Source organism: Conger conger, chromosome 10, assembly GCF_963514075.1.
Source record: "Conger conger chromosome 10, fConCon1.1, whole genome shotgun sequence".
NCBI lineage: Eukaryota > Metazoa > Chordata > Actinopteri > Anguilliformes > Congridae > Conger > Conger conger.
In genome coordinates this window covers 27159194-27180060 of record NC_083769.1, presented here as the reverse complement: position 1 = coordinate 27180060, position 20867 = coordinate 27159194, and the positions used below count along the sequence as shown (strand labels likewise).

At 43.2% G+C, this 20867-nt stretch overlaps 1 protein-coding gene across 1 annotated transcript in view; it reads right to left on the bottom strand.

Moving 5' to 3' along the window:
- Positions 1 to 20867, bottom strand: part of uba7 (ubiquitin-like modifier activating enzyme 7) — a 61057-nt gene that overhangs the window by 8949 nt on the left and 31241 nt on the right. The window contains exon 23 of the mRNA XM_061257296.1: positions 249 to 350. Coding sequence (XP_061113280.1) covers positions 249 to 350 — 102 coding nt within the window. The remainder of the gene's footprint in view (positions 1 to 248; positions 351 to 20867) is intronic.

Sequence of the window (20867 nt, the reverse complement as noted above, 5' to 3'; positions counted from 1 at the left end):
GCAGGGGTAGTGTGGTTGGTCATGCAGAGCTGAGATCTGTGATTGCAGACTGTGAGCTGTCTTAGGGATAGTGTAGCTGGTCATGCATAGCTAAGATCTGTGAGTGCAGTCTGTGAGCTGTCTTTGGGATAGTGTAGCTGGTCATGTAGAGCTGAGATCTGTGATTGCAGACTGTGAGCTGTCTTAGGGATAGTGTAGCTGGTCATGCATAGCTGAGATCTGTGAGTGCAGACTGTGAGCTGTCTTACCTTGACGTGGGCAATGAGCTCCCTCAAGGTCATTTCCTCCTGAGATGTGATCATGCCCTGCACCGGAAAATCGTCCCACATGGAGTACTCCTTTCCAGCAAGCTGCCGACACACGGAAGATACAAATATATACATGAAGGTGCATGCGCACACACCTGCATACACACACACACACACACACACACACACACACAGCAGCAACAGCCAAAAGTGATACATATTGATCTATTCCCAGAAGAATGTTGGGTAAATATCACAAGGAACTAGAGCAGAGGGTTCACTGCACACTGGGAAAAGGAGGTGAACAGAGTTTGAGACCCCTAGACAGCCCCTAGGGTAAGGCTGGAGGTAGGTGCAATGTTGTACGTCAATAAGAGAAAAAGACAGATCAAAATTTCATACAAGAAAACACATTACTCATGAAAAGTGTTTGGCTTGGTATAACCAGTATTTACAACTTTGCTAGGTTTCAAAACAATATTTCATGTGCTGACCTGTTCTATGAATATTTAGTCAGTGCAATATCTTTGCTGAAAACAGACCCTAACAAGGGCTAATCCTTCTGAATGCTATTCATTGGTGTGCCCCAGGGGGACATCTAGGGAAACATAATCAAATATTAAGGCAAAACCAGGCATTTTAACAAGGTAAAAGTGAATGCTTCACACAAAAATATGCCTATTCTCCATTGCAGTATCCGATCCCTTTAGCTCAAAAGAGCAATTCAAGAAGAGGAACACTTATTGGTGGTAAATAGTGAATTAAGACCAACCAGGAGAGTTTATAGTTTATGTAAGAGATAAGGGAACAGCTGACACAGATCAAGCAGCTGCACAGACCTTCACAGACAATTTCTTCCAGCTCTCATGACCATGAGTTCAAGAGAAAAACACAACCCATAGGTCATATGTCGCTCAAATATTATTTCAGAAAGGCAAACAGCCTTGACCAGTAAACATAACGGTAAAAACATGACATGTAAAATAACACATTATGTGAAGACATATTAATAATCTGATGAATGTTCACAGTATAGTAATCCAGCATTACACCAATAGTGTTAGATAAAGAGAGCACTGCAAATATTCCTGTGTCTTGCAATTCATATTTTAATGAGCTAGTAATATCTGCTGCTGGTGTTCCTTCATATATTTAAGAACAGTATTCAATATAATTCAGTTTTTATACTTTTAAATCTGAACATTTTGAATTGCTATTTTGGACCCTAAAGTTCTGACCAATTGGATATTTCTTGTGAGGGTGCATGATATTGTGTTAGTCATATTAAGCAGATATTCAGACCAAGTTCACGCATGCAATAAAATCAACACCTGAGAGATTTTTCCCCAGGCTTTGCCAGACTCCGTGGCCAGATGGCAGATGTGAGGGGCTCTCTCTGTGCTTTCTGTGTTTATAAGTAGTGGCTTTCTTCCAGCTCAGCACAGAAGAAGATGGTCTCCAATTTGAGCTGTTATTCGGAAAGATGGACTGTAAGACCTGGCATCTGTAAACATTGTTACATTAGCCTGCCAGCAGAAAATAAAAACCCAGAAAAGGAATGAAAGATGGTTACATTTGACTCCACTATCTGTCTATATATAGACAGATAGGGAATATATTAACAGGGAAGGAAGAAGGGAGAAGTTACAGAAGTTAAACAGGATAAAGAACCCTGGTGTTTCAAGGGTAAATCCGTAATTCCTGCCATTTCTTGCCTGAAAGACGATCACCAAATACAGTAACATCTTGAATCACAGACTCAGCTGACATTCCTGCCTGCATCTGTAGTACCAGCTTGATTGTCACTAAGCCTGGCTCACAAACATTCCTTACAATGTCTTCTTTTCGAGACGAGTTGAGACGAATTAGCTTGTTAGCATTTCAGAGTAACCTTCACACAAACAGCAAGTCACAGGCTGAAACACAGAGGGCAAATCCTAAGTCCCTATGCAGTGTGTAAAGTAAAAACCTAATTTAAACATAATCCTCGTCTTCCAAGAGAATACAACAGAAAAAGACTGTAAGCCAAATCACATGACACACCTGTTTATCATCATCACAGTTCTCTCCAAGCTTAACTGGACTAGCCCTCGGAAAAGTGTCACATGACTCAGTTTTTGCCAGAGGTCTTCCATGTATAAGTCTTTCAGTGACACATTTTGGGCTTCCCAAGCTATGGAACTGTTTGGCTGGAATTACCATGAATCAGATCTTGGCCTGAACGTAAACACACCTGGGTCCAATTAAGGGGATTTTGCAGGCTAGAGGGGCCGCTGGTTCCACGCAGAATTCAGCTCACTTGGTTTGAAACTGAAGACCCCTCCCACTCTCCCCACACCCTCTCAGGACATAGCAGTGATGTAATAAACAATTACAGCACGGAAACCAAGTGTGGTATGGCCGTTATGTGCTTCATGCCAGTATGCTTTTTTAAAATCTGGAATTACAAGTAATTATGTATGTTTTCAACATATACATATATTAAATTAAATGCCAACTGTTGTAGTTACTGCATGTATTGTTTGTATAATTGCACAGTAAATGTTTGGTTTTACAAAATCTATACAGTATTGACAAAATTAACATTATCACCATTAGAAGACAAATAAGTAAGGTAAGGCTTGAGTATTTGCTTTATTGTTTAACAAATGTGAATGGAAATTGAGCCAATAAAATATATGAACAAACTGCAAGGGTGAAACGATGTACGCTGTGAGTCCACTCACTCCCCCTTCTCTCTCAGGAGCAGCTGCTATCATTCTGTTCCCAAAGTCTCAAGTTGCTCCATTGCGAGGGACTGGGGTAATGTTTCCTTGTTGTTTTTTCTGCATGTCTGCACAGTAACCCCCAGACTGTAGAAAACTGAACCAGGCTATTTTTACTGTTAATATTTTCACTCTCTCCGTCAGAGGCTCAAACACTGCTTCAGACATGTACCGTAAGCATGACATCACCCTCAGACGAAGGTGCTAAAATAATTAAGAACGGAATAAGCAAACACTATTCTTGAAACAATTCAAACTAGCTGTTCAGTTCTCTTCTTCTTCCCCATGTCTTTAAAAGCTTTTTTGAATCCTCATAAAAGTGCATTCTTCCACCACAGTAATGATTAAATCAACAGAGATGCAAAACAGCGACCGCCAACATGTGCTTCTCCTTTAAGTTCTTAGTCAAAGCAGTATATTTAGATGGATTCTAAAAGAGGTTATTGTTTGAAACAATGGCATTACTGATTAATCTTAATGGGGGGGCCTAGCGAGACGTTCTGTCCTTTGCTTATGTGGCTTGTGGTCTTTGGAGCTTTAGGAGGGGGCTTGGTGCCTTTAGCTGATCCCTCAACCAGCCAGTACATTCTCAACAGATGGGACTCTTTATAGTGGCTGCCCAAAGCGAGGCTGACAACATTGAACTTTTAGTTTTTTTTTGGAAAAACCAAAAAAGAGGGACCTATAAACAGTATAAACAGTGGAAGGACTGCAGACAAGCCTGCACTAGAAGTGTCAAACAAGTCTCCTCTGGAGTTTGTTCTGAGGAGGGGGACTGTTTAGAAGCTCTGTCAGCTCAGGGGGGCCTCTGCTGGGCGAGGGATGAAGGACACTCACTCGCCCCAGGAAAGAGGCACGCCACGCTGGAGCACAAGCCACATTCTGCAGTCGGACATGTCTCTCTGGAGTCATGGAGGAGCGCCAGCTTCCTCATCTGTTCTGCGAAATCAGAGTCCTTATTGTAACCCCGTCAAACAGTTGTCTTTTGCGCTCGCTTGCCAGAATGAACAACGTGGGGAATAACATCAACTGTTTCACTAAAATACACACACAGAAATGCACACACACATACACACAGGCATACACAAACATACACACACCGATGCACATACACACACACACACACACACACACAACCACACAAATTCACACACATACACACATACGCACACACACAAATACACACACGTGCACACAAAGCATGCTCTTTACACTCTTTTGCTGAAGCAGCAGACAGGCCACAGCTCCAGGTCGCTCTAGGATCCTGCTGTGACAACGCTCCAGTGTGTCTGTGTGTCACAGTGCAGTACTCTAATGGGGTAAACACAGAGCCCTTTCAGTGCTACCACACTCTGGGCGACTCCTGCACCCAGTGACCCCTTGACCACTCTTACAAAGCACATACCCGCTGGTCTTAGCACACAAGACACAAGCGTGCTTGATGGAGAGAAACAGTTTTATTATTGCCCTACACATATCTTACCCTCAGAGAACCCTTAGAGAACAGAAGGAGTCAGCCTTTGGCCTGAAGTGTGCTTTTGAGGGATACATTTGAGGTGTGACAAAATTTCTCAAAAACTTCTGACACTAAATATCTTTATTTTTCCTTCTTTTGACAGTAATGAAACATGTTAGCATATGCCAGAGCCAAAACATCCACAAATCATTTCTGAGATTTGTGATTTGTTAGATAACAATAATAGCAGTGAATTAGGTCATGGTTTAACACCCTGTTACCACAGAGCTCTGTTGGCTGAAACCTAGCCAGGCTGTAGGAAGGAAAACTGGCCAGATGCACTCAGTTTTCCATTGCATGATCCATGCTGGAATGCAAAACGCAGACAGAACTTGAAAATAACAGTTATACACTGGTAGCTGTGAGAACAATAGTCACAACTATGTGACAATAGTCAATCATCACAACTATGAAAAGACAGAAAATAAATAGTGGGGGTGGGGGGTTTACACAGAATCCTTTAGGACATATAGCATAGCAAATGTTCTCTATTACAGATCCATTACAATGTAAGCCATGTTCTGTGATAGTGCACCATTTCCTGGGGTTATTAAACGGGGGTGTGAAGCCAAGGCTTAACTCCGGAGCAGTTTGGGACACCGGGCTGTATGCTCACTACACCATCACGCTTCCTCTGATATCCCTGCTACTCCCTGTGACGCAGCCTCGCTCAGGCAGGAAGCAGAGCCAGAGACCGCAGGAACTCCAAAGCCCTTCCTGGGGAAGCTGGTGAGCTGTCCGTCATGGTTGGGAAAAGTCCCTGGACAGAGGCTGTGAAAGCAGCTCCCTGCACGCCCCACCCTTCAATAGACACCATCCAACACTGTCCAACTTCCAGCTCTAATATGTAACACAAATCTAGCAACCCACTCTTTGAAGGGCCTGTATACACCTCCCCAGCCCTGCACTGACTGACGCACAGCGCTAATCCACTAATCCACTCCTACAGATTCGCCACAAGGAAATGAGTAGGCCATTTGTTGACAGGCCGGAAATGAGAGCCCAGTGAACTGAGAGCCATTTCTGCAGGACAATGGGAACTGCAGCCACCAGCAGTGAAACAATGTGCATCTTCATAGAGTCCAGTGCTACTCAGGCCAAGAATGCATGTGCACTAACTGCAAATCATGTGAAGGCTAAAAAAACAAAGGAAACGTTAGAGTCTCAGGAGTCTGCTTTCTGGTATTTGGTCCCGTGAACCCAGGACCCAGGCAGATAAGGCAACTAAAGCACGGTTTCTGCATGACAGCACAATCAGGGAGCAGAGCTCCAAATGTCTGGTATTTCTGCTGCGTAAGTGTAACCATAATCATGATGGAAGACTGCGATCTGCCCTTTTGCACAATGGCCCATTCTTAATGGCAGGAAATTCAGACCACGGCGGTGACCTCGATAAGGCCTCTTCCTGTAGCGCGTCACAAAATGGCAATTTCACACAACTGTTCAACTGCAGACCTCGGGGCCGGCAATCGGCAAATTTTGACAATAGACTCATTTTTATAAACCAAAACGGCTTGAGGGAGACTCACCCCATCACCCCCTCAGACACACCCATAGACACACTTTCTTCAACTGGACACCATGCAGGAGTCAGACGAAGGGCTGATAAATATGTGGTCTGTGAGCTCATTCCGTCATTCAGTTCTTTGCGTTTTTTATGTCTTCTCTTTCTTCTCAGCCTTGTGCAGTCTGCAGACCTCTCAGGCTCTGTGGAGCTGCCTGCGCCTCTGGGATCTGAACCCCATTCACTCCGTACTGCGGTCAAACGGTCTACGCTGAGATGTTGGCTTTTGTTTGATTACAGCTGTAACTCAGTGTGACAGACATGTGGTTCCACATATTCTGTTAGCACTGTGGGTGGGGCGCTTGGAACAGTCCAAGGTCAATGGAAAAATGAGTGAAGGAGAGTGCAAGAGAGTAGGGACAGAAAAATGTGATTAATAGGCAGAGGTAGAAACTGAGCATACAGCAATACAGTCTGTGCTAAAGCACTCCAGCCTGGTTTGAAAGGTGAAGAACCGGGATGGTTTGAGTAGAAAATCCAGCCAGCGGTAACTGGAGAGCAAGTCATGTGAGGAGTGAAACTGAATCACTTTTATACCAGTTGAACAGCATGCTCACTGATCCTTGTGGAAAAACTCAGCAATTACTGTATGTGTGCCTACACTTTAATCTCTTTTGTACAAAAGTAAAAGGCATACTCTTTCAAACCATGGCATTCTCCTGTTTGCTTTACTCATGTTTCTTCATCCTCCACACAAGGGATCCCACACCTTCCCACACAAGCAAATGCCTCACTCATCGCTAATAGCACAGGCCCACAATCCTTCACACATCCACCTCACTTCCCACCCAGCATACAATCATCACATGCCGACTTAGCCCAAACGTCAAGTGCAACACGATTTGCCTCCCTGCAATAAAGATTTAGTTTCACATAAGAGAAAGTGCACCTTAAGATGTCCGTGTTTTCCCATATGAATTTGACATACTATAAGTAAAAGCACCCTGGATTTGGTGTTTAAGCTGGATGAGGGGGATGGGATTACAGGAAGATGAGAACCCGGCTAACTCACAAAACAACTGTGAGCATTTTGGTTTGGTTACCTTTTGGTTGTGAGGTCATGTTATGATATGAAGGTTATCCAAACAATCTGAGACAGAATTTATTGTTTCAAAATGTTCTGTTAAAGCTACATAAAAAATGACAAATTGAGCACAGGAGGCCCTGGTTCTGTCCAGTTTCCCCAGGGCGAGCTCAGAGATCTTGATCTAGCTCCAAACACAGACGTGGTCTCCCGCAAAAGCATATCAATATCCAGTGCGTTTGGAACGCAGACAGGTCACACAATGCTAGAGAAAGAACAGGAACCAGGCCTCCAGCTGCAGAGCTGGAGGAGAAGAACACGACAGAGTGACGAGTAACAGCACACAGGTACAGGGTTTAAACTGGGTGAATGTGCAAAAATGCATTTTAATCATTTTTCTTAGCAAGATGATAGATGATACACTTTATTAAACCCAATGGGGTATTTGGTTGTCTGCATTTAACCTATCCTATCTACTCTATTCCTAGCAGCACCCAGGGACCAACTCCAGTTCTGAGATCAGTGCCTTGGCTTTGCCAGAGGTCCATGCATGTGTGCTAGGAAACAAGGAAAAACAAGGAAACCCATGTGAACACAGGGAGAAGATGCAAGTCTAGCCAACCCATAACTCAAATTACTTCTTGTGAGGCAACAGAGCTAACTACTACACCACCATGCCACCCACCATACTGTAGCAAAAACACACCTGTACAGCAAAAGGGCAGAATGAGGTCCTCATAAGAATAGTGTGGATTTAAGGAAATCAGATTAAGCTAAAGGTGTCATTTGGGTCTTTCTGGTGACATTCAAGCAATGTACTACAGTGCTGTAGGAAATAATCTATTCACACTGCTGATGGGCACAGGGTGGGATGGGGGGCAGTCACTGTTCCAAGCTAATACGTGCTTTAGTGTGTTCTCTGTTCCAAATGACGAGTGCGAGAGAGAAAACCAAACAGAAAAGTGAACAGACTGTTTCCTCTTCCCTCGGAGGCTTGCCTGACGCATTTGTTGTAGCGCATGCTGGTCACTCAGGGCATCTGCTCTGACGTACGTAGGTTTGAGAGCACTGGCGCCCGGGAACCGATAAGCGCCAGGCCTCCGTCATCGGGAGAGCTGTGTCCTGAGGCGGGAGGAGCGGGGACGAGGGCGATCTGCCCGAGTCACGGGGCTGCCATACGGCCCGGCGAAACAGGCCCCCCAGTCCCACATCTACACAGAGCCCTTTAGCTGAACATGAACAGGTCCTGTCATTGTGTTTCATTGCCTCATCTTTGTCTCTACTTTAACCACCGTGACCCTGTTTGCCAGTCGAATGACCATCCTTAACAGAGTCACTGTCACACAAACAACATCTAGCTGGTCTGAAAATGTATCATCCTGGATGTAGTCCCTCGTTTTTTTATTTTAACAACTAATGGTGCAACAACAGCTATTGACAGAAAGAAGAGCATACTTGTGTGAACACAGGTTTTGTTACTCATGCATTTTACTCATGCTTTTGTTACTCATGCTCCATTTGATTGAAGTCTCATTTTGGTTCTACAATTCTCCCTCAATTCTTAAATTACATATTATTCTGCAATCATAGCATAAGGCAGCAGCAGATTAACTTCAGTTTAACAGTATTACATTTTACACTTGGGTTAAACACACTGCTTTGAAAAAGTTGCTCATGAAATTGATACGTCTCCCACAAACTGATCATCTGGAAGGTCATCACATTTGGTGTAACCACGTGCGTCAGAGTCTGGCAAATAACAGTTACTACCAAAAAAAGCATGCTGTAGGCGGTGCAGGAAATTAATGACTTATTTAGGATCACAGCTTCACAATTGCCTCTCATACACTTGCGTTGATGCAATTACGTCTTAGCGGGATCAGCGATACCAAATACCCTTCACACCACTTTTACCTGCATCTACATGCCAGCGACAGTCACATTAGTCCATGAGAGTTCCTCTCTTAAATGAACCAGTATTTCAAGTTCTCACATTGAGTTCAATGAATCTGCATTCCGATATCTCGCTAACAAAATGGCATAATTTTGCCATTGCTAAATGCATGAGAATATTGAATAGGTAGGAAACATAACTCATAATTGTCAGATGATTTATGATAGGGATTCAGTATCTGGGAACACGCAGTGTCACCAGCATCATGTTGTATCCAGATCTAATCAAGAGCTGATGGAGAAGCTTAACTGATCTGATTGTGTCACACAAAAATAGATTATTGCTAATAACTCCCGCGGGCGTGTTCGGAGTCAATCGGAGCCGTAACCCTGGCCCTGTTGTGACTCTGTGCTGCTGAAAATAGCACTTGAGTCGTTCCAAACCCCAGCCTGAGCAGAGGCTTTGCTCTATGTAAGGAAGGTCAGTTGTCCACCTTCAGACAAACAGGGACTGATAATATATTCATATAAGCCTAACCTCGGGACTGAGCAGCTGTGGACCACAGTGCCTGAAGGCCAGCTCTGTGCTGCCCCAGGGCACGGGTGTGCCTGGGAAATCTCCACCTGAAGAACCGGCTCATCCTTACATGCTCCGGTGGGAATTTCCTCATTTCATACCGTGGAACGGTGACTGTCACCGTTAATATATGCACTTCATCTGATGTGCTGAAGTGCGTGAGCTAATCTGTGCACTTGACTTGTGATTAGACCAGGGGTCCTTAATTCTGATCTAGAGGGCTGTAATCAACTGCTTCAATGAAGTGCTGAGTTGCAATGAAAGAATGAGGCACCAGTTGAGGATGCCTGCTATAGACTGCAGGTTAGGTTCATTAGAGAGTTTAAATTGCTCGTCAGTGTGCTCCTGCCATTGCCCTTGACCAAGGCACTGGCCAGAACTGGAGTTGGTCCCCGGGCACTGCACTGTTGCTGCCCACTTTTCCTAGGTAATTAGGATGGGTCATATGCAGATTATATATTTTATGGCCTACAAAGGCAATGACATGAATAATAAAAAATAAATATATAAATACGTCAAACACACATGTCCTTGTCCAAAAAGGGCCTGTAACTACTATACAGAAGAGATAATGCAACATTGAACCTGCCATGCCAAACAAACTATTACATTTAATTTATGAAGTCCATGTGACAATACCCTTGACATAATACCCTGACTTAACAAAGCAAGCCAAAGGCAACTGTACCAAAGAAAATCTCCCAGGATGACATGCTAATACAACATCATTTTCAGTTAATCTAATCAGTACAGGACTGGTTGAATGAGCTGTGGGAACAGATAGGAGAACAGTGAGAGCAAACGGCAGGGTAAGGAGTGGCTCAGGAAACCCCATTGGCACATTGTGCTACAGTGTTTGCATAATGTATTCATGGGACGTCATTGCTAAAGTGTATGTTGATTTAGAAGTCCTCTAGACTGCCTGACTGCTGACATCACGAGGCAGTACTTTAGTAGTAATGAGGGCAGATAATTGTGGCTAGGCCTGTATTGACCACACAGACAGAAGACTGTACCTCTGATTGCTTTAACGACAAGAAGCTTGCTGACCTGAGGTCACCATGGCTCCCAGCCCCCGCAGCAACCCCCCCCCCCATTTTGCACAAAAACCATCTGATGACAAATCATATTCAAACAAATTATTATTGCTGTCTATTATATATTTCTTGTACACACATACTTTATTGACACTACCACAAGTTATGAAGAATGCAATAGACAAAAGGGATGTGTGTCAACAGCCATGAGCAGCACACTATAAACCAAGGTGCAATGGCATGTATTTATAAATCAGTATATGAATAATTAAGGCTCATGTACTTTAAATTTTTTCCGGATTTTTCCCTTTTTCTCCCAATTTGGTAGCCAATTGTACCTCGTCTGATTCAATTGGAGGTAGTAGTATTAGATGCACCGCCCGTACCCCCGCCTTCTTCAAACCGTCTCGTCTCGTCTCATGCTTATTGTGCGGCGATCTACTAACCCTGCCAAGTCCCTCCCTCTGGAGCAGCGAGCCAATTATTGCTGCCCCACGTGAGCCGGCCAAACTTGGGCTCATGTACTTTTGACTCATAATCAATGCTCAGCAGGTGTCTTAGTAAGATGCCTGTATCTTTCTGCTGAAGGAATTATTTTCTGGCTCTGAAGCCAAACCCGAAGAGAAATTTAGTAACACAGCACAACCTGCAGTTAAAGTCCATGTTGACTGACAGGTTTTTATGACAGATTATGTAATGCAGTCATTATAGAGCGGTTATGAAGGTTTTATGTAGGTCTTATATGACTTTTCCATACTTCCAAGACTTTGCTTTCACAATATTTCACTTGACATTAATATTTGACTCAGGTCCATATTAGATAGACAAACTTTATTTATGATGGACATTCCTAGATCATGTAACACAAGCCAACAGACACACACTGTGTGATGTCTGCAAGATCGCTTCTATGTGAATGTTTTCTGTTACAAATCAAGCAAAACCCAACTGAGGTGTGGAAACTGTGGGATTGGCTTCTTGTTCCACTGTAAGTTTATTTTCTCAGTTTAAACTTCGAAAAGTGAAATCTGCTGATAATTCAGAGCACTGTACTCACTTATCTTTCATCAAGAACGGCAAACAGTCCACTAAAGATAAATAGCTAGTAAAACTAGCCAAATATTTGTGTATGCATTGGGATTAGAATTCTGTGGTCAGCATTTGATAGCTCATTTATTTTTTCTTACTATCGGAATCATATACAAATACAGATGTACAATTATACATTATTTTAGGTATTGTACAATATAAAAGATTGACGTTAATGCAATTGTAGTGTAAAATAAGAATACATGTATGATGAGTACTTAGCAATAATAAATTGGAGATGACTGGAGGGACTATGTATAAAAAGGGATATAATTCCTACACGGCTCATCCGATACGGCTGTAGATTCCCTCAAATTAAAGGTGATGTTTCATTTCATTACAGTGCAAAAGAACAGAAATTGTACCACTGTCCAAATACTTACGGACTGCAGCTGTAGCTGAACGTATCCTAATGCGGGAGTATTATGAATATCTATATCAGCTGAAGACCGAAATGCGCAACAAACAGGCACTGGTCTACCCAGCAATGGCAGGCATGAGGGCAGTCGTGGGAGGGCAGGGGTGGCATTCGCTGCGAGTGACAGCTGAGCAGAGAGGTGTGTTTCTGGCCCGGGTCCTGCCCACATAGCCAGGCTCTCTCCCTCATACTGCAGCAGGGCTGCGGTCGACATGCTACGCAGAATTAACTGCATGTGTTCAGCTCATGCTTTAAATATGCACAGGGCACAATGAGAAACAGCCTTGCAGTCAGTAATTACACAACGGGCACAGTTTCTCATGCTATGCCGTTGTTGCCCCTCAGGGCTGTTTGGGGGCCGTGGTGGGGGTGGGCTGTGTGCCCCATTTGTGTGAGCGCTTGCTCTTTCTCACACTCCCCCTCTATATGCCCCCCCACACTCCCCCATGAAATCCTATAATGGTTTTGATGGAAGCACATTAACTTCCTGCTTTCTGTTACCAAGCAGGACAGCTTTTATCCATATGGGCATAATTAAAATGAGACGGCGTTTAAAAGTATAGCATCATGTGCCATCAGCTGACACTAACAGGCACTCTTTAGCCCAAAGAACCCTGCAAACATACACCAATAGGATATACCAAGACTAATACCGACACATGCCGATGCCAGGAAAATTCTGACCGTAATGCGTGTATATATACAAACACAGTTATGTAATATATACAGTCTTTAAGTAACATCAGATGTTTCCATGACAACAATTTATAAGTTACATAAATTGTACATCTGGAGTGGATGACTTCACTATATCGTAATGTAGTTTTGCAATTAGGCCACATACTTATTTTTCCATACTCAGGGCCCCAAATAAAATCCCACTTAGGGCCCCTGAAAGGGTAGGGCTGCCACTGTCAGGCCCTAATGAGTCCCCTGCTCTGAGAGAGGCCAGGTTGGCACTATCACCCCCTCTAAGCCACCACAGGCTGGCAGCTCCATCTCTGTGGGGACCAGACTGCCACTTGGCATGGCAGTGCTGACTCTCTATGACAGTGGGAAGTTCAGCCCCATTTAGAAAGCACTCGGCCCTGATGTATTTCCAGCCTTATGCTCCATCAACCACGAATTACATACATAAGCTCAAGGAGGAGGAAATGCCTGGGGTCTAATGTAAGCACCCCCAGCACTGGGGCAGAGCGCACAGCTATGGCTCCACAGGACAGCCTAAGCGTGAGGACATACACAGGGCCCGGAGAGGGGAGAAGCCAGCCGGGCACACGCTGAGATGCACAGATGCGGGACATGCATTATGTGCAATGTGCTTTTTCTACTGCTCAAGGCTAGCATTTTAAACAGCAAAGACAGTTGCCTGCTGTGAGCACTGGGCTGCAAATTTAATTTAGAATTATACAGCCTCGTTCAACATTAAAAAAAACCCTACTTTTATGTTGAAGGATGTTTACATGGCAGATCCTTGTGATATATGATGGGGGTGAGTAAACTCCATTTACACTACATCTATTTTCCTTAAATTTTCTTCAATATACTGTATATATAATTACACATATATAACAATTCACACAGATGCACACGTACACACACCATAACTCTTTTAACTGTGGAGGCCACATCAATGGCAGACGGTGATAAAAACAGATGAGACAGGAAATGAGGGAGGGAGTCCACAGGGGCCTTCCGTGACACGCCACAGGAAGTGTGCCCTGAAATGACCTCTGACCTTGGAGGTGAAGCCTGGCCCTGGGGGCCCTTAGGGAGACGTGGGTTAGCCAGGGCCACATGGGGGGTCGCCCTCACGAGCACAGTCCTCTACCAGAACCAGGCACAGGGATGGGAAAAAACGTGACTCGTTCTCTCTGCTATTCCTCCTGTCAGCTCTGACACTCTGCATGCTCTGGATACTGTCTCCCCCTCTCACTGGCAGATCCAGGATCAGCTAACCCAACTCAACTCACAACATCAAGTGTTATATGACTAAAACTGATCAGTCAATACTCAGTTTGTCGTCTCACTGACATTAAATACAGTATAATGTCCACTCTCCTTCTCCAAATTTCACTCAACTTCCCTGTTTTAGTTTTCACCTACTGACTGAAACCAATGTACACCGATGACATATGACTGCGATACAACTTCCCCTGTTGATCACTGCACGTTGTTTGCATTGTTCTGGGGCAAAACACAGAAAGGCTAGTGGAAAACAGACATTGTGCTGTGGATGGGGAATTAGCGTGCTAATCTACAATGAGCAGACTGGGTCACGTGCATATGGCAGATAAAAATAAAGCAAACAAGCATGTGAGGAGTGAGCATCAATTTTTACTCTGTAGTGGCAGTGCACAATGGCAAAATACAAGAGGACCATACCTGTTCCCTGGAACTGTCTTGCCAAAGGGGAAATACCACACAATTTCTGACAAAAGTCCACAATTGTCACTACACAGTTACTCACACAATGGCATAATAGCAAATGCAAATGTAGCTGAAATGCAAACTACTGTCATATGAAATATAATGACTAATATGGAAATGTTAATATTACAGTGGGAATATTTTTATTTTTGGAAGTCTGGGCACAACTCCGGCAGTGAGAATTGATGAGATGGCACTGACAGACCACCCAAACACTTGCATCGCTTTTCACAAATAGGCACAAATCGGGATGAAAGGTAACACTGTTTGTCGACCAGCTAAATGTGCTTCCAATACACAGGGAGGGACAATAAACAGGGTTGCAGTTTGTCTTCTTAGTCGCACCAGGGACACTTGGCAGTTCTGTGCTGACATCAGGTGAGCTTGTTAACACATAGAGGCCCCTCTCCTAGGCTGAAGAGGGGGAGAGTAGGATTTAGAATCTGGGGGACAGTGTGATGAACAAGGATGGAGAAGGGGTAGAATTTCTCCCCCAAACTACAGAGTGTTCATTTAAGTTAGCAGCAGAGCCGTAGAATGCTATGATAACTATGCAATGCCTTTTGTATCTATGGTCTGCCAATACGAAGCTATAACACATGATTTAGGATTTCACTTGATTAAAATATCTTAATAGTCTTAATAGTATTTATAACGCACCAAATGGGCACACCCATCTCCACACACTCATCCCTCAGCTCTGACATATGGCCCTTACACCAGAGCCTACCTTCAGGGGTTTTTTACCTAAAAGCAGTCACCCTGCACCTCCCTGCACCTCCCTGCTGTCCCAACCCCCTAATTGGCACTAGATTGCAAATGAGTTTAGTCATGTCAGTCTTTTGTGATGCGGCTTGTTTTGGCAGACGCGGTGGTTTCTGCACGTGTAACGTCATTAAAGCTGGGCACAAGCAGTCCAGTCACATCGCACAGAGTTTATTAAACAAATGTGGGAAAGTTTGGACCACAACATTCCACGGATAGTTCAAATTGAGGGAATAATATCAGATTCGCTCTGGAGGGGAATCTGAAGCATGCGCTTGTTTCTTTAGAAAGATAAGTTATCTGTTTTTAATATTACCATGTGCAGGGTATTGTATGTTGTGCTAGCTGGGTAATTTGATGTTATATGGGATTAAAAACGGCAGAGAATACAGAGAAACCTGCAGACCTGTACATATAAAGACCCATAAGTCATAGATTTGAACTATTAATTTTCTCGTACTACAAGCAGAGGCATGCACAAAAAATCCGGAGCACCGAAACAGTATAAACAGTACCCGAAACCATTGCTTGCAGGCTTCTACAGATGCCTCACAAATTACTGTTATGCTTATGCTGAATCATGGCAATATCACAACTAATTGCACGCACAGGCAACCATTGGTGCGATAAAGTGTCATTTTCACCATATGTGAATGATGTGACTCAATCCCATGTAGATACCAGTAAATAAAGAGATTCTACTATTTTAACTATTTTTGCACTTGAATACGTATTTAAGATGTATATCTAAAAAATTATTATAGGAGTAATTAGTATCTTTTGACATGGCTATTGCTTGGCATAATGACTGATGTATTTTGAGATTACAATGTTAAAACATGCACTCATAGACTGCTAGAATAAAACAACAGCCATTTGATAGAAATATAACCATGGCAGTTCATTATGGCCACAACAGACTTCCTTATATTTAATGTCACAAGGGTGGGAGGACACCATCCCAATCAAACAGCAGCAGTGGGGCCAACAAAGTGTTGACAGCAGTAACAACTGTGTGAAGATTCTAGAAAGCTCGTAGAAATAAGCTACTGATAATTAAAGTTATTTAAAAAAAATAAAAAATACAATAAAATACTATTTTTCCTGTTTTAAAAAGATTAAATACCGTCAATAGAGGCTACTTTTAATATTTTTGTTGGTAGATTGTTGGAAAAATATCAATACCTCACCAATGCTCACCTGACTAGCAGTAGATGGCAACATGAGAGACTCTCCTGTCACCCTGGGATGCAGTTATCCCTGATAGAGACTGTATGAGTATGAAGGCCATGTACTGCTGAACTACTGGACTATGTCCCGAGATGTATAAAACCATTGAAACCAGGGTACAGGGCACTTTTCATTTGTGTAGATGTAAATTGATGTAAAATACAAGAAATAATACACCTGAAAGTATTCATTCAGACCACTGTCTGCTGACACACACACACACACACACACACACATACACACACACACACACAAACACACAGAGGGGCGCACATAAATTTCAGAGGGGCACAACCATTCTGTTGCAATACAAAAAGTTTTCCTTAGGTCTAACAGTTTCCGCCATACTAAATTTATCAGAATGCGCACAGCACTCATTTTATATTATTGCACAGAAAGACATGCAAGAACATACACGCCTACACACAAATTTGCAAACTGGGGAAAGCACTGCTGCCGCTTTGACAGAAATGGTCATAGATAATCGCCGGATGATATGGGAGTAATGCACTGTTCAACAATGAGTCATATTCCTTGCACCATTCTCTGTCTGCATTATTGAAAATACAATCTGCACACTAATATGTGAGTATCAGTCATAACGTCTGAACAGGGCTTGATTTCCAAATTTTCCAAATTTGCTAATTTAGTCTGATTCTGTACTTCCTGTGATGAAGAACACACAAGAATAGATTTATGGAAGGACAAATAATGGGGAAAAAAACAGTTTATCTCGTGTGTGGAATTTCTGAGCAACAGTCTGGTGCCAAAACCGTGAATTCCAGCAAGAACACATTAATCACAACCCAGTTCAGTTTCGGGCCGCTGGCAAAGGAAAGGGAACAGACTTATCACGGGAGAAGTAAAACGACCACAGTATGAAAATGTGCCAATGTCTTCCAGGCCTCAGCCATAATTTTTGCCCCTGACAGCATACGGTTTAAAGGCCTCTTTGATTAGACCTTGATGATCACCTCTAGCAGGGACTCTCCAAGTTGTGGGGGAGACGGAGATGTTCTTTTGGTATGGGGGGGGGGGGGTCAGGCCTAGGCTTTGTAGAAATGGGTACAGACACGCTGCTCAGTTCAAAGCAATTTGGAGGCGACAGATAAGTTAATTATCTCCCTTACAGAGGTCCCAGCCCTGGGCCCCAGGACCACACCGCTGCCCTGACATCGAAGTGTGAAAGGCTGGGGTGGGGAGACGGGAGCCCCAGACCCAGAGGGCTGGCCAGAGCCTTGGGCCACCTAATCAGTCCCACATGCGGCCCTAATTCCTCACAGGGAATGAGCTGCAAATGGCTGCGTAATGAGGAGGTCACAGCTTTCCAAAAACTAAGGCAGGAACCACTTCACAGCAGCACCGGATTGTTAAAATTTGCCAATGGGCAGTGGAAAGCGTGAAAGCTAACTGAATCAGCCTAAGGCATAATAAGCACATGTGAAAATTGCTGTTGTGATAATAGACGGTATGCAATTATCAACCGCAGGCCTGCCACATGTGGCTTTGGTCCATGGCTGGAATGTTAAACAGTGATTGTGCCCAAAGAACCAAAGCAGACAAGACGGCTATCAAAATAAAAGGTGATATTGACCCGTCTGGTCTGGTCTGACTAAGTTATGTGAGACACAAAAATGTGCCTGCTGCAACTGTTAGAATCGATCTGAATACTCAACGTAAAATTTATATGAACTTCAGATTTAAAATGCACATGAGAATATTATGTGCATATTATATTATGTCTAATATAATTTAGTTAGACAAGACTGGCCAAGATCAACTTTTATTTTGATATATTTGATCCTGTTGGTGAGATGGCACAGAAAAACCATGTGGAGCTGGGGTACCCAGTGATTTTGGGGCCCATGAAAAGATCCCACATTGGGCCTCACCACTCCAGACCACCTCATCCATTTTCAGAGGGCCTTGAGGAATCGTCACTGAATCATCCTGACACGATCTAGAACCAAGCACACTGTTCACACCTCCCTCCATTTCTTTATTCCTCTAAAGAGCCAAGCTGAATCACTGAAGTTACTACTGTACCACCCACTCCAGCACACCCGGATCATGAAATGAACTGTGGTTACCGGGGTACTTTTTATCAGTGCTTCAAAAGGTTTATAATTTGACCACAACTAAGCCAGCCACTGCTCAACATCTGTGCAAAGATGCCATAAATGCAGTAGAAATTCAGTGACAGCTTATGTGCTTAGGGGTATAGCCACAAGAAGCAATACTGCAGTTTGTGCTGCTTACTATGAAACAAAAACAATCTCAGCCTGTGCATCAATAATCAATGATGAATGAATGGTTGTTTATTGTAATTAACTTCACTCTTCCCATGCCACTCTGTTCCTGTGACACTCAGACTCCAGGCTCCTTGAAGTTTGTGTCCTTTACGTTGGCATATATTATGTATGAAGAACATGCATCAGGATCACTGCCTATGAATAAATTCTTTCTTTGGCTTTGTGCATGTGAATCATTCAAAAGTTGTAAGTTACATTTGTATATGAATTGAGAAATTGAACAAAACCCTGGAGTTTACTGCCCATCATATGCTGTATCCTCTCTCACCTCTAAAATCATGGCAGACATTTGAAAACTGTAAACACAACAAAAAAATAAATCTTCACATTAGCTAACATACAGTACTGTTGTTTACTGGGGAAAATTGCAGATCCAACATAAAAAACATGCAAGTGTATAGCTGTGATTCAGATTCAAATAGTATCATCAACAGTATTGTTAATGAACTGAAAAAAAAAAAAAAAAAAAAAAAAAAAAAAAATAATATATATATATATATATATATATATATATATATATAAATACAAATATAACATAAAGATGACATCTGTCTTTTTCACATTTTTAATGAAAGAGTGCTGCCTGGGGGGTCAAATCTAAGTGCTTCTCACATCTGCTTGTTTTTTTTCGAACCCATATCACCTGCTTGGTTGCTAGGAGACTGCCGCTTGGCTGAAAACACCTGCTCAGGTGTGCAGCCTTACAGCACCAGGGGGAAGCACAAAGGCTTTGAAGTCAATCGGAGTGGCTTACACTGGTATAGAGGAAGCCAAGGTAAAACGGCTCAGTATTAACTTAAAAACAACCTGGGGGAAGTGGGCAAGCAACAGAGCATTGTACTCAAGAATATTCACAAAAGAGAAATATCTCCACCACACTGCAACAAAGCAGTGGCAAACTGGTAGCCCAAAGGACTGAACAAACGCTGTGCCCATCAGCAGCAGATAGCGCAGATGCGTTTCTCAGAAAGCTGGACGAATAAAAACAACAACAGAAGCCACAAGCCAATTGTGCTCCTTACAGGCTCTCTGTGTTCAACGGACTATTCATGCGGCGTGTTGAATTTCGTCTCCACAATGCGGCTACAAGCGGTGTCTCTGTGAGGATTGGGGATCAAGGGCGCGTATCGCGTTCGCCCCGGGACCCTGCGGTGGCAGCCTTTTGTACAGGGTTGGCCAGGCCATCACACAACCCTCCTCCAGTGACAGAGCCACGCTCAGCCACAGATGTGCGCTCTGTAATTACAGAGGTGTCAAAAGCAGTTCACCTGGGGAAGACCAGCATTCCCACTCTTAAGACTGACACGAGGTGGCACAGTGGCCATGGTAACCCCCTCCACAAGGCCCTTCATTAGTGCCTGCATTTAGAGCCACAGGCACACAATAGGAGAGCAGTGGCTAAAGACCTACTGCTAACATAAACAACAGAAGGAGAAAAATATATCTCAAAAGGGACTCAGACCAGCAGGGAGGACAACAATGCTCCCTCAACTCAGAGGGTAGGATACTAAAATAAACAGCAACAAACCGTTAACAGCGGTGTTCAAATATAGAGAGTGAGGAAGCTAGTGTTATTTTGAACTTTCACTAGCCGATGTTACAAAAACAGAACATAAATTCAAGGTATTGCAAACAAGTGCGGCTATTTCAAAAATGATATATTACTTCTTGGATTTTAAAAATAAAATTTCAATGAGAAAATTTTGTTTTTGTCATGACATGTTTTTAGAATTTCATTACATTCTCTTGCACAATAAATGTTCACCCTAGAATCACTTTTACCAAATGTTTTAAATGCTACTATTGCATTTTACTTATTAAAAGGGAAAACACATAAGCATAACCTAAGCATTGCTGAGAGGTTAAAGGTTTGAGCACTGGTTTGAGCCAATGGATCGAGCCAATGGCAAATTATTGGTTCGCTTTGACCACATTGAAATAAGGGACATATGTTGAGACAGCAGAGATTCACCACGCTCTGGGAAAGCCCCAGCATTAC